The 13,854-nt window shown below is 39.5% G+C and overlaps 1 protein-coding gene and 1 long non-coding RNA gene across 3 annotated transcripts in view; one reads left to right on the top strand and one right to left on the bottom strand.

Annotated features, from left to right (window-relative positions):
• LOC118469282 (uncharacterized) overlaps nucleotides 1–2,054 on the bottom strand; it is a 34,347-nt gene extending 32,293 nt beyond the window's left edge. The window contains exon 1 of the long non-coding RNA XR_008600702.1: nucleotides 1,706–2,054. This is a non-coding gene — a long non-coding RNA (uncharacterized LOC118469282). The remainder of the gene's footprint in view (nucleotides 1–1,705) is intronic.
• Nucleotides 1–12,898, top strand: part of si:ch211-246m6.5 (von Willebrand factor D and EGF domain-containing protein) — a 46,651-nt gene extending 33,753 nt beyond the window's left edge. The window contains exons 20-33 of one of the 2 annotated variants that reach the window (XM_035941715.2): nucleotides 56–514; nucleotides 3,057–3,218; nucleotides 5,080–5,444; nucleotides 5,524–5,989; nucleotides 6,317–6,412; nucleotides 6,503–6,598; nucleotides 6,907–7,002; nucleotides 7,168–7,263; nucleotides 7,402–7,497; nucleotides 7,915–8,010; nucleotides 8,455–8,550; nucleotides 10,173–10,268; nucleotides 10,492–10,589; nucleotides 12,342–12,898. In XM_035941715.2, coding sequence (XP_035797608.2) covers nucleotides 56–514; nucleotides 3,057–3,218; nucleotides 5,080–5,444; nucleotides 5,524–5,989; nucleotides 6,317–6,412; nucleotides 6,503–6,598; nucleotides 6,907–7,002; nucleotides 7,168–7,263; nucleotides 7,402–7,497; nucleotides 7,915–8,010; nucleotides 8,455–8,550; nucleotides 10,173–10,268; nucleotides 10,492–10,589; nucleotides 12,342–12,362 — 2,339 coding nt within the window. In that variant the 3' untranslated portion in view covers nucleotides 12,363–12,898. Of the gene's footprint in view, nucleotides 1–55; nucleotides 515–3,056; nucleotides 3,219–5,079; nucleotides 5,445–5,520; nucleotides 5,990–6,316; nucleotides 6,413–6,502; nucleotides 6,599–6,906; nucleotides 7,003–7,167; nucleotides 7,264–7,401; nucleotides 7,498–7,914; nucleotides 8,011–8,454; nucleotides 8,551–10,172; nucleotides 10,269–10,491; nucleotides 10,590–12,341 lie in introns of both variants that reach the window. The other variant, XM_023295648.3, reaches the window with a different exon arrangement.
• The last annotated feature ends 956 nt before the right edge of the window (nucleotides 12,899–13,854 follow it).

Here is a 13,854-nt window from a genome sequence, read left to right as displayed (position 1 = left end):
AAACAGTGCAACAAAGCAATCCAGAGTCTAATCTGTGTGTTTCTTCATGCAACAGTCCACCGATCAGCCACCATCACTTCCACATCTGCTCCTCATCGTACAACTGTCTACAAGACACAAGATGTTCTCCTGCAACCACCCAAAATAAAGACAGACACTTTCCGGAAGACCACAAGCAGTAGCTCCCTGTATACAAGGACTGAGGCAGAGAAGACAATCACAAGAATTGACCCACAAGCTAAGACAACCAATTGGAGAAGAACTCCGGGAGATATCTTCAACCCACAGCTCACAATAGCAGAAACCAGCAAGAGCAACACAGTAAAAACGCCGATTGTGTCCCAAACAAAGACTGATCTCAATCAAAACTCTTCCAGAACGAAAACAGACACCTTCAAGAACATCTCAAACATTGTGTCTGACCAACTCAAGCCGGACCAGTCGAAACTGAGCAACACTATTGGCAAGATTTCTACCGGAAGTCGACCATCTGAAAATGGCAGATCAGCTGCAGGTAAGTCCAATATTTCCAACAGTTTACACAGCCTCCTTAATGCAATACTTACAGAGAAAAATATGAACACAAGTAGCTTTTAAAAGGGAATAATTAGTCACTCTGGGAGCTTGCCTTCAGATGTAATGCTAGTAGTAAATTAATTCAAATAAGCTCATCATTAATGTCGGGAACATACTTAAAATAATGTAATTTATATTATTTTACTGTGACAATGGATGGTGCTTGTGGGGTATTTTAGGAATACAGGAAAGAAAATAACTGTTTTTAGATCTTTTTTTTTATGATTTTCACCAATGTTCACAAGAATGAACCCTTTAGACCAGTGGTTCTCAACTGGTCTGGGCCTGGGACCCACCATAAAACTGAAATGACAAGTTGTGACCCAAACAATATTTCTCCAAAAATCAACAATTTATTGATTGAGCGTTCGAAGACAAAACTTTTAAACCTGAACTCAAGTACTTCACAACAACTCAAAATCAAGCAGCAATACTAATTCAAGTACTGAGGACTTTGAAACAAGTAGAACAATAGCCTCAAGTAGTTCTCAGGATATATAAAAGTGCATTTTTTTCTACAAAAAAAGTGCAATTCAACAAAACCAGTAGCTTCTCATAATACTGCACAAGTCTGCAACAATGCTGTTGTAGCTGGAGAAACTATGTATAGAAATATGTGCAAAAGAGTCCAAAACATGAAAACTGATGAAGTGCATTCAACAAATTATTAAAGTGAAGAAATGCTTAATGTTCTGATCAATCTCAAAATGTAAACACAATAAAACATTTTTCAAAGGGCTTAACTATATTTGAAAGCCAATATTTGGGGAAAAAAAATAGTGTTCAATATTGAAAGAAAAGTGTGTTTTTAAGCACTTACAAATAAACAAAAGTCACAAGTCACAATAAAAGTACTGCAGAACTACATGAAGTTCTAATGGCTTAGCTGAGGATGCTTTTTGGCCTTTACAAGAGTCTCAAAATCTGGCTGTATGCATGATAAAGCAACTCTGAGGTCATGCTCAATGTTCAGTTTATTTGGGTATTTTGTTTTCAGCTGAACAAGAGCTGAGAAGCCACATTCACAGAGGTATGTGGTGCTGAATGGTAGGAGGATTTTTACAGCTCGACTAGCAATGGAGGGATACTCTCTCATCACATCGTTGCACCAGAACTGGGAAAGGCTTACCTCTGTGAATTTCTTTCTGAGAGTGCGGTCACATGATAGCTCCACCAGCTGACATTCATCGCTGCTAGGCAACGTGATGCTTTCCATGTTTATTCCAAACGGGTCGCGCACCCAGTCGTCCTCGGGTTGTTTATCGGGAAAGTAATCGCTAAACCGCTCGAAAAGTTTATTCATGCTTCATGCTTTCACTTGCCAGTACCTCACAACACAAAATACACTGAGGCTTTTGGACTCCTTTGTCTTCGATGTAGGAAAATCCATATTTAATGTACTCGCTGTCGTACTTGCGTTTAGCCATGCTGCTGTTGCTATGAAAACATGCAGTTTCTTCTACAGTAATACGAGTGTCCTCACCGACACGACGACCCCCTGCGGGTGCGGAGGGGAACTACAATGACTCGCCACTAAATTGGATTATCTTTATTTTTCTCTCTTTTTAGAAAAAGGCTCGCGACCCACCAAAAACGGCCCCGCGACCCACCAAAAACGGCCCCGCGACCCACTTTTGGGTCGCGACCCACCAGTTGAGAAACACTGCTTTAGAGGATATAGAAATCCCCCAAAAAACAAGAATAATTTAGTAGAAAATTTTCACTTTGCCAATCTGCTTTCAAAACAGAGATAGTTCAATTACGTTAATTTGTAGAACTTTGGTGCATGGAGGATATCTGACTTTGTACAACTTTAAACATTTTATTGTATTAAGATAGACCCTAGATGCTTCAGTAAAAAGCAGCTAGACTTCTCTTTAAGGTTCTTGAAGGTTCTTAAGAAGCTTCATCATTTTGGAACTAAAGAGAATATGTAAGAACTTGAAAGAGAAATGCAGTTGTTTTTTTTGTTTGTTTTTTTTACCAAAGCTTGTAGGATTACCATGACCTGGATAACTGAGAATCTACACAGAAATATAAAGACATGAATCCACTTGCAGTTGCAAAAGGAAAATGCAAAGAAAAAAAAGAGAGCTATCCAAGAGAAAATTCTTACTGGTCCAAGAAGCAGATTAGGTTTGTTTGAGTGAACTACATTTGTAAAACCTACTATTTCCATCTATGCAGAACCTTGCTAATAAATCTGTGGATGTTCTCAGTCATCCAGGTCATGATAAGTCTCAAGCAAGCATAAATTATGGCAACTGGACTAACCTTGTGTGAGTCGAAAACGTTTCACCTCTCATCCAAGAGGCTTCTTCAGTTCTGCAAAAAAAGCAGAACTGAAGAAGCCTCTTGGATGAGAGGTGAAACTTGAGACTAACCTTGCTAATGGACTCTCGGAAAACCCAACTTCGCTTGGACGCTCGGACAGTAAATTCAGCTCAAACGTAGCTCTGACCACAGCCTTTGGTTTGCAGGATCTTTGGCCCTCAACGCATCGGCTACATGTGCTAGCAGGCCCTGCTTCCCTGGAGTCCAATGCATCAACCGCAGGCCTCCACATGTTGGTTATGTCTGTGGACGCTGCCCACCAGGACTTTACGGCAACGGTCGCATCTGCATGAAGAACTCCAAGGAAGGTAACAGACTCTTGTCCTCAGCTTCTCCAGTCAGTTTGCAAATGTGTTTGGCATAAGCTGTCAAGACTTTTCATGTGTGTCTGATTTGTAATTAAAGTGGCGTCTTTATAGACAAGATTACATTAATTATTGTATTAAAACAAAAATGCTGCCTCCCTGTTCTTATTACTATCATCTCAAGACACTTTCCTATGTTGTTTTTCAGGGAAAACTACATCTAATTTGCTAAAAACACTAGTCAGTAATACACTGTGGGCTGCCTTTAAGGTCTTTTATGATGCACTTATGATGTTGTGGTTTCCCTGATGTTGTTTTATGTGTTTTTCTTGATTGGAAAGAATGTCTTTTATTGCAGCAGATAAATTAATATAATATGTTTCAGCAGAAGATTGCTTAACAGTATTTCTCACGAGGGAAACAGAGAGGCCCCAGAAATTAAAAAAAGACAGTTTCATTCCAACTTAAATCCCTTTACTGTGGATTGTGTTTGTCTTGAAGGTCACAAAATGGGATAAAATGTTTATGCAAGTCGACCTCAACCAAAACATGAATCTCTTAAATTGCTTTCTGAAGAGTTCTACTCAAATTAGTGCTTTTTTTTCCTCTGTCATTTTATTTACCCGAGGAGAGATTGCGCGCTTTCTCTTTTCCAGCAACATGACATTATTTAAGCAGATGTCCCTACTTTAAAATCTGGGTTATATTTCCCCATCATTTGTCATTTGTTTGACAGTGTTCAAGATTTCCTTCACCACAGAGCTAGATGTATGGATACAATACAATTATAATTAAGCCAAATTTAAAATGAAATTATCTGTAGGCAACTTGTCAATTCAAGTTCACCCCATTATTAACATGACCATGTTTCAAAAATACAGATTGATACCAAAGCAACCAATCCTGTTAACTGGAGTTTTCTCTATCATTTATTCGTATGAATCACTGTTTGGTTTGAACATTCATGGCTGAATTACTTTAATTCACACATTCTCAACAGTGTGGAGTTTGATCAAAACCATTTTAAGGGAGGAAAGGATTATTTTCATTGTAAAATCTTTTGAATATGTAACTTTCATAGACATAACTGAGTTTTTAGGAGTTAAATCAACAAACATAAAGGGAGTTCAAGCTAATTTTTGCTCCATGAGTTGGTAGAAAACATTGTCTTTTAAGTTTCTAGCTGACTTTCAGTAAAAGAAAACAAAAGTCCTGTTAATAGGGTTCAAAATCTTGACTATATGATGACAGATTGATGATAAAAACCTGTTCCAGGCAAAAAGCCAGCATCCTCTTGGCTTAATGTAGCAGAATTAGGAAAACAGGATTGTTTTCGGTCTTTAGTGAAAGTTTGAAATAGCAACATGTAAAATCTGACTTATTTTTGGCTGCTTATCTTATGTCATCAATTCAAAAAGGACCCTAGGTTATTGTTTATTGTTCATATTTTGAAACGGTACATTTAGCTTTTAACATATTAAAAGGCTTTTAGGATGAGGACTAACAGACGTGTTTACTAAATTTAATGTTATCATTAAAAAGCAGTTAAAGTTTCATTAGAGTGTAAAGCGCTTTTTGCTAGGTCTCCAAGTGTATACAGTTCATGCTGGAGCAACTAAACATAGGGTTTAATCCATTCCTAACACTTAAATTCATCTATTTTTTTGTTCTAAGGAGGATAAATAAAGTGTACCATCTACTAGACTCTTTAAATACGCAACATCTCTTTAACGAGAGGCCAACACATTGCATTAGTATGAAGAGAAATCCAAAACTTAACATGCCTGTAGCTCCTAGTCAGGATTCCTAAGATATGTCTGGTCAAAAATCTGTCTCACTGATGTGACCCCCTGTCTATCCTCAGCATCCAATCACCTCCCCCAGCAGCAGACGCTAGGCAAGTCTAGCCGATCTCCGCACACAAGCAGCAGTAAAATCTCCCAGCTCCACCTGCCCAGCCTGCCCAGCAGGCACGGCATCAAACATCTGTCCTCGTCCGTCACCAGAACGAACCGAGACAACGCACCACGACAGCCTCCTGCATCGGGGAGGGGAGGCGGGACGGGCAGGAGGGAGGCGGTAACTTCTGCTTCCAGAGATGTTCCAAGGACATCAATTGGCGCCCACCGTGTCACCGCAAATACTCACATCACCCAACAAAGGATGTATGCCAGAACTATCATCACTGCTTCGAGGGAGTTTGTGGTGCCCCATGTGACCATCACCAAGGTGAGTAGATCTTCTCTGTTGATAAATGCCAAACAACAGGATGATAGGTAACGCTCCCGCCTCCATCATCTTCCAGAAGTCTGAAGGAACCACGACTTTAAGGGTAACCCCACCTGCTCCTCGACTTTCCGCTCAGTCTGCCGGAGTAATGCCATCCAAGCAGACCACCCAGCCCCAGCTCAAACCCTGGACCCCTCCGAGACCTGCCCTCCCACTTACAGCCGCCCTCACCGCTCTGTCCTACTCGTTGTCCGAGTCTGAGTTCTCTGCAGACGGAGACGAAGCCGAACCTGGATCAGAGGCGCCACAGATGGTGCCAGTGGTGACCCTCACGACGTCGGGTAAAACCGTCTACAGCTTCCCGGTACAAAGAGCGACCTCTGCCCAGGCATTGGTCAAGAGTGGAACGACAGCCAACAAACACGTCACAACCTGTGCTGAGCGGCCATGTTTTCCTGGTGTCCAGTGTGAGCCGGCCGTGGATGGGAGCTTCCGCTGTGGGAGGTGTCCTGTAGGATACACTGGGGATGGACGGGCCTGTCAAGGTAAGACCGGGGCCAACTTTGAGTAGATTCTTATTAAGTGGGGGTTGTTCAAAAAGTCACAAAATAGTGCTTTTAAGAATGAAAAACTTTACCAGTTTTGTTGCCATTCCCGTCAAAGCAATCTTATGCAGGGATACACCATTCCCAGCGCTTCTGGAATGGTTGTAATGCTCACCTGAAGTCTTCATTGTTCAATATAATAATCATGTCAAGAAGAAGCCACAAGGGACAAATCTGCTGCATAGGATGGGTGGAGAGTGACCGTGCCATTGTAGGTCAGTTCAGGTTGTTGTTGTGAACAGTCACCAAACTTGTGTGTGTTTTTAGCTGTTTGCAGGCATCCGTGTGGTAGAAACATGGAGTGTGCTGCACCCAACACATGCCGCTGCAAACCAGGCTACACAGGATCCAACTGTCAGACAGGTAAAAGTTTAGCAGTTGCATCTGTATGAATTTGATTGCTGTAAATGTGCTTTTGTTGATTACTTCTTCTGGTTTTCTGTATTTTATTAGCAATCTGTAATCCGGAGTGCATGAACGGGGGTGTTTGCGTTGCTCCAGAGGTGTGTCAGTGTCCCAGAGGTTTCCATGGAGAGACTTGTCAGGAGGGTAAAGCTCAATGGTTTTTCCCAATTAATCCAGTCAGGAATCTTTTTAGCACATAAAAAGAGCAGTAATTTCCTAAAAGTCCGAGCTGGACCCCGAAAAAACACAAACTTTGAACATCGGATGAGTTTTTTTGGTTGATATGCTACTTAGTTGCTCATAAAGTTGAAAAACTCTTAATTTTCAAGGGTTTGGAAAGCTATATTAGGTAAAATTAAAAAAAATGCATCAAAGAATGTCAAGGTACTTGGTACATATAAAGGCATATACTGAAAATAAATGAATAATAGGTCTAAAATCCATTTCTGCAGCTCTGTGCAGGTTACCATGTGAAAATGGAGGCACCTGTGTGGGACTGCACACTTGTTCTTGTCCTTATGGGTTTGTTGGACCTCGATGTGAGACTAGTGAGTTCACAATTTTTCATCACAATTACCTTTCCTGAGTTTTTTTTTTTCAATTTTTGAAACAGTTTCTATAGCTAATATACCAGTCGGTGCTTATTTTTCCCCATTAAGATGCTTTCCTAACTCATCATTGTTGCGATTAATACTGTTTTTCATTGATTTTAGTGGTGTGTAGTCGTCACTGTCACAACGGAGGCCATTGTGTTTCTCCAGACAAGTGTATGTGTCCACCAGGCTGGACTGGACCATCCTGTGAGACTGGTGAGTGTTGTTACTAATGTTGTAAATCATTAAATTTGCAAGCAAAGATGATCTATGGTTACAAAAAAATGTCTGAAGTGATCAAACAATGCTTTGTTGTGGTTGTACTAACCTGTCATTGCTTTTCTCTTCCTCCAGCTCTTTGCTCTCCTGTTTGTCTGAATGGAGGTTCGTGTGTTCGGCCGAATACCTGCGACTGTCCTCACGGTTTCTACGGAGCACAGTGTCAAAACGGTAAACCTACAACCGTATTCGCTGATTTATTTTAACACGAGGTGCAATCAAGAAGTCCTGTGACTGATCTAAATTTGGACACAAGCTCCTTCTCCGGGTTTTCCATTGTAAAATAAACCCAAACTGCTGTTTCTTCTCTTGATGGTAGCTGCAGACCCACTTCTCATCACCAGATGCATGAACTTTGGATCCTCCACTGCTAACTGACATACAATGTGACATTTGTTGTTGTTGATGTTTGGACCAGATTGAAGCCTGTTATGAAATTGCAAATGTACATGTTGGCAGTGTAGTCTCCTGACTCTTCTGACTCGTGACAGCAGCTCTTACGTACTCAAGCAGTCTCGCAACTTTCTGATGGCACCTCGTACCACTCTAATATCTACTGAAGGTTCTTTTGTCTTCTTCTTCTCCCAGCCGTCTGCAGTCCTCCCTGTAAAAATGGTGGTCTATGTATGAGGAACAACGTCTGCTCTTGTCTGCAGGGATACACTGGGAGACGCTGTGAGAAAAGTCAGTCCCTCATAAATATGGTTTTAGGAAATAATGTGTCATTCATTTCCTGAAACTCCTGTTGGTCTTCTTTCTTTTCCCACCTTTACAGTCTTTTCCTCTACTGTTTTTCCATTTCAGTATTTAGTAGCTTAAATTCTTCACATTACTTGATGTGATTCTAAATTGCATTGTGTAATTTGTCATTTATTGTGGATTTCAGAATGAGGTTTTTGTTGCACACAACACAGCGGTGACAGTGGGCAGTGTCGACATGACAGTTTCACAGGTCAAATTTCAGTTGCAGTCCATTTGAATGAAATGAAAAGGAGTTCTTCTGCAGAACTTTTCAGGGACAACAGAAGCAAAATGACCTTTCAAAAACATACAATAAAATAAACAAATACATTTTAATTGGTTCATTTGTGTTGTCAGATAAATCCTTACCTCATTTCTTCTCTCCAGGTGTGTGCGAGCCGATGTGTATGAACGGCGGCAGGTGCGTCGGTCCAGATGTTTGCGATTGTCCATCTGGTTGGCGAGGGACGAGATGTGACAAACGTAAGTGGCGTGAAACAAGAATTTTAACCGTACAGACACAGAGTCTTTGAATCTACAACATCCTCTCCATTCTCCAGAAGAACGTATTGAACCAGTGTGAACAATTCATACTAGAAACATAAATATACGTAAGATTCAGTGACTTTTAAATAAAATATTATTACTTTTTTGAACTGCTTAAACAAGTAATGCATAACGAAACCTGCTGCCAATTCTCCGTCAATGGAGAACCTTAAAAATCTCAAACCCAAATGGATTTAATATCAGAAGAGATACCTCACATATGGAAACCATGAGATGGAACATCTGCAGCCGTTCATGGGGCCGACCTTTAGATTTCTCAGTCCAACAAGCAAGAGAGAAATTTAAGGGGAGAAGGGTTTAATCGCAGATAATTATAACCGATTACGGATTTTTAATGAAGCGTGTTCGGCTCCTTTGGTTTGGGACGTCCTGTCAGCCATCATTAGCTTCTGTGCTTCACAACATTTAGTTTCAGAGACACTTGATATCAAAATTATTTGGTTCCAGTTGCTGAAAAAGAAGATTTTTCTCCACTTGAACCGAGAATCATGCAAAGCTGGGAAATTGAAGTGGCTGCAGTTCACATGCAAGCTCAATCGACTGTTTTCACTGTAAATCAGATGAAGCAGTGGAAGTAAGCTCGTCGCAGTGTTTAGTTGTATCCATAGCAACAAGCATCATCGAGTCCAGGAAGAAGATCTGCTTGTTTATCTAATATAAGTCTAACAGTGTTGTGTTTCTGCTGTGGATGCATATTTCACATATCGTGTGTATGTGTTTATTGGAATTATTTAAATCCTGTTATCGTCTGTTCACTGCAGTATGCTTTTATAACTACATATTGTAAATATCAGATATTGTACAAGAAGATGGTTAAGTTTGCAAATTTGTCAGTTTTTTTGTTGTGCTAAATTTTACTGATTATTTAAAAAAAAAACACATTTATTGGTATTTTATTGCTGTAAATTTTGCTGAATATATTACTATATATGTATAGTATACCTGTATATTTTTCAAATGTATTCGTATTTTATTATGGTATATTTAACTGTAGTATTTTTATAAATACATATTTTTAAAATATTTGATAATAGTGCATTTTTTTGCAGTCAGTTTCAATGTATTTTATATAAATGTGACTTATTTAATATTTTAATCTAACACATTTCACTGTAATATAATACAACATATTGTATAAAAGGATATTTATATGTAGAAATTTAGTGATAATTTATTATAGCGTACTTTACTGCAGCACATCTCAATTTATTGTAGAAAAATGTAAAAAAATACATTTCTTATTGTGTGTTTACTGCAGCATTTTATTAGGATTTTAGTGTATGCCATTACTGCCTCACAAATGTTACACCAATGCCTTTTTCTCTCAAAACTGAATTACAGGACTGCTCAAAAAACATTTATGTACACTGTCACTGAATGTTGCACTGCGTGGCTTTTCTGCCTGCATCATTTGTGACGGTGTTATAAAACCATATAAAAGTGCCTAAAAATTTCCAAAATCTAAAACAGACAGTAATTGTAATAATTTACCGTTTTCCTCACAGATATTTGATGTTATGTCTTTTGTCGCCTCTCAGCCAGCTGTCTCCAGAAGTGTCTAAATGGAGGAGAGTGTGTTGGTCCAAACACCTGCCACTGTGCTCCAGGATGGCAGGGCATGCTGTGTCAGATCCGTGAGTACGACAACAAAACACACACAACCTGTTAGCGCAGCTCACATAAAACATCACTGTGAAAGACACCTATTTCTGACTGGTTCATAAATGTAGTTTAAGTACAGAGTTGAGTGATAAACTGTGCTCAATACTTGTCTAAACTTGGCTGAATGTGGCTCCAAAATGGCAAAAATGCATTGCAGCCTTTACCTTGTGACTTCCTGTTTCTGTTGTTTCTCAGCTCACTGTGAACAGAAGTGTCTGTACGGCAGTCGATGCGTCCGACCAAACATCTGTGCCTGCCGTAGCGGATACTCAGGGTCTCTTTGCTCCAAGAGGGTAAGAACATGAAGCACCAATTTAAAAATAAAAGGGTTTTCTTGCAATGCATGTCATCATTTTACCTTGAATTGTTCGTGTTTTCTTGGCTTGTCCAGTCGCCCAGTCTGATTTGCACTCCAGTTTGGCCATAGGAACAGGATTTGTTTGACATTTGTGTGCTAATCGCGCTTCAATAGCAGCTTCAGAAGTAAAGGTTTGCGTTATTTTCATTGCTGGTTAGCCTCTCTGAGATGCACACAGGCATTTTGGGGGACCTAGACATGAAGAAAAATCAAAACACAGCATTCTCATGAGTTACAGATGAATCTGTCATTTTTTGTCATTGTAAACATGCAGCAATCCAGTCTCATGGTGCATTCACACATTTAAAGACAAATTCTACTTTGATAATCTAAAACAAAAAAAAAAAAAGCTTGTCGCTCCAGCTGTTTAAGCTTTTTTTTTTTTTTTAACAGCAGGTTGTCCTCAGCTGGAACACATGTGTGAACACAAGTGTAAGAATTTCTGAAGTTATGCCTGTAAATCCTCAGGAAGGAAATCTTGAGAGATTTAAAACACATTCAAGTCTTCAGGAAGTTTGAAGTACAAGGATGAGTTTTAGATCAGGACCAGACAAGTCAATGGTTTAAAGGAAACTCAATTCAAAGCTAAAAAACAAGTACAACCAAACACAAAATGAGAACAGAGATTTAGAGGGACTGGTTAATTGACCAAGTTAATGGGAAACAAACTGGGCTGAGGAAAAGTAGTTGGACATGTTAGGAGCTTGGTCTCTGGAGGATGCAGGTTTGTTTGCTGTGAATTTGGCTGGGATGCTATCAGCATGGAGAATGGAACTCGGTTGCTGATAGATGGAGGATGGAAGCAGTTGAAGCTCAGGGTCCTGGTGATGGGAACCTGGGACTGGGAGGCCAGGAGCGTGGAGGCTGATAGCTGGAAGTGTCGAGGCTGGTCACTGGGAGTTTGGAGGCTGGGAGACTGAAGGCTGGTTGTTGGAAGTGTGTTGCCGAAATTGTGATGGCTGGTCACTGGTAATCTAGAAGTGTGGAGGCGAGGGTACTGGAGGCTAAGAGACTGGTCAATGGGAGTCTGGAAGTCTAGGGGTTGGTGGTCGGGAGCCTGGAGGCTGGGAGACTGAAGGCTGATCACTGGAAGTGTGCAGGCTGGGACAATGGAGGTTGTAAGACTGAAGGCTAGGAGACTGGAGGCTGAAGGCTTGTTGCTGGAAGTCTGATGGCTGGAAGTGTCGAGCCTGGTCGCTGGTAACTTGGAAGTCTGGAGGTGAGGAGGTGAGACTGGAGAATGGTCTCTGGGACGCTAGAGGCTAGAAGTCTGGACTCTCAAAGTCTGGAGGTTGGTTGCTTGAACTGTGGAGGTTGGGAGTCTAAAAGGCTGGTCGCTGAAAGCGTAGGTGCTGGTTTTTGGGATGCTGGAGCCTGGTAGACTTGGAGTGGAGAGGCCAGAGAGTCTGGCAGCTGTGGAGGCTCAAAGTCTGTGAGGCTGAAATCCTGGAGGCTGGTAGCTCACAGTGTGGAGGCAAGAATGTAAAGATTGGAAGTCTGGAAAGCTGGAAGCCTGGAGGATGGTTGCTGAGAGTGTGGGAGTCAGGAGGCTGGAAAGCTTTTTTTTTTTTCTTTATATATTTGACATATTTACTTTTTATGTCCCTCAATGTGCTCTTGAAGTGTTTTTGTTTCACACCTCATGAGGATCTGAGTGATTCTACAATCTCATTTCTTATTTTTCCAGCTTCCTATTGCACGAGGTTGACATCAACAAACACCTGAACATCTGGAGTTCAGTCAGCACCAACAAAACAAACCTTCAGATGATCCAGACCATCATCAAAAGAACAACTCATTTTTAAAAGTCATTTTCGGCACATCCAAAACAGGGGAAAAATTACAATCAAGCAAAATGCCAAAATACTGTAAATTGAAGAATCAGGCAGCTTTGAAGCTGATAGAAACCATTTTCATTATGAAAGGCATTTTCTAAACCAAACAAATCAGTGCCTTTTAATTAGTCCAACAAGCTAAACTGTCATGAATCATTATTTTTGATATTTCATTCATTGGTCAGACAGCAGTGAGGCTCTTTTCTCCTCATTTCTTTTTGACTCTAAATTTTCCATATTTTTCCACCATAAATCCAAACCTCTATATGAGTATTTATTTATTTGGTTGTTTTATATTGTTGTGTACGTCTTGTTGTATATATCTTAATCACTGTATAATCGATATTATTTCTTATGAAAACATTGTTTATTGGTTGTTTTGTAAGAAAATAAAGGTCCTCAAGAGGTACTGTGTCAGATTTCGTATAATATCAAGAAGTTAACTGAAATTAACTCATTTCATGGGATTGGTACAATGAAGATTTGCATTAACACCTTAAATTTGTATTCTTTGATGGTGATGGACTTAAGCTTGGCTAGTTGGTCTTTAGCAGGACTGTGTTACTTTCTTCTAAAAAAAAAAAAAAACTTTTCATAGCAAAATAAACTCTTGAAATGTTGGCGCATCCAAGTCAACTGTTAAATTATAAGAGGAAAGAAAAAGTCAGTAAATTCGCGTTAGCTCAGGTTCACTGCACTGGAACTCAAGCAGTCTGTGGTTCAGTTCTTACCTCAAATTACTTCAAATTAAAGATTTCTTTAATAAATAAATTATGAAAACAGAAAGTCTAAAAGGTAAAACAGACATTAACTCTCCTGTTATGTTATTTTCTCAGGAACAGCAATGATTTTCATGGGTCATGTTTAATTATACAAAAAAGTCAGAAACCAAAAAATCTCAGTGAACATTGTTTATATCTCATTAACTCTATTACTAACTATTTCAATCAATATTTATCACAAGGGGTGTTTTATATCTCTCACAGATAGTGGTTCAATGAGGATAATTCACTCATTTTTCTGAAAAAATGTTATTTTATATATAAATTTTAATGTACATTGGAAAGACCTACATATAAAATATAATAGTTTTACATGACATTGATTTTTTTAAAAATCTTATTTTATGTCTTGAATTTTTTTCTTTTTATGGAGTGATGACAAATTAACACATATTCTGTTCATGGTCAAATTGATTTAAAATCAAGACAAATGAGGATTTGTATTGAAAGTAAACTTTATTTAAGCACCGTTTCTAAATCAGAAATAAGTGAAATGAATCATTTTATATGTTGACTAGACTTATTAGGTCAAGTAGAAGAAATTTCATACCGAAAAATACTTGGGTGTCATTGGCCTCGTTAA

This window comes from Amphiprion ocellaris, chromosome 24, assembly GCF_022539595.1.
Source record: "Amphiprion ocellaris isolate individual 3 ecotype Okinawa chromosome 24, ASM2253959v1, whole genome shotgun sequence".
In the NCBI taxonomy this organism is placed as follows: Eukaryota; Metazoa; Chordata; class Actinopteri; family Pomacentridae; genus Amphiprion; species Amphiprion ocellaris.
Note: the sequence above shows the minus strand (reverse complement) of the source record. Positions and strands in the feature narration are given on the sequence as shown.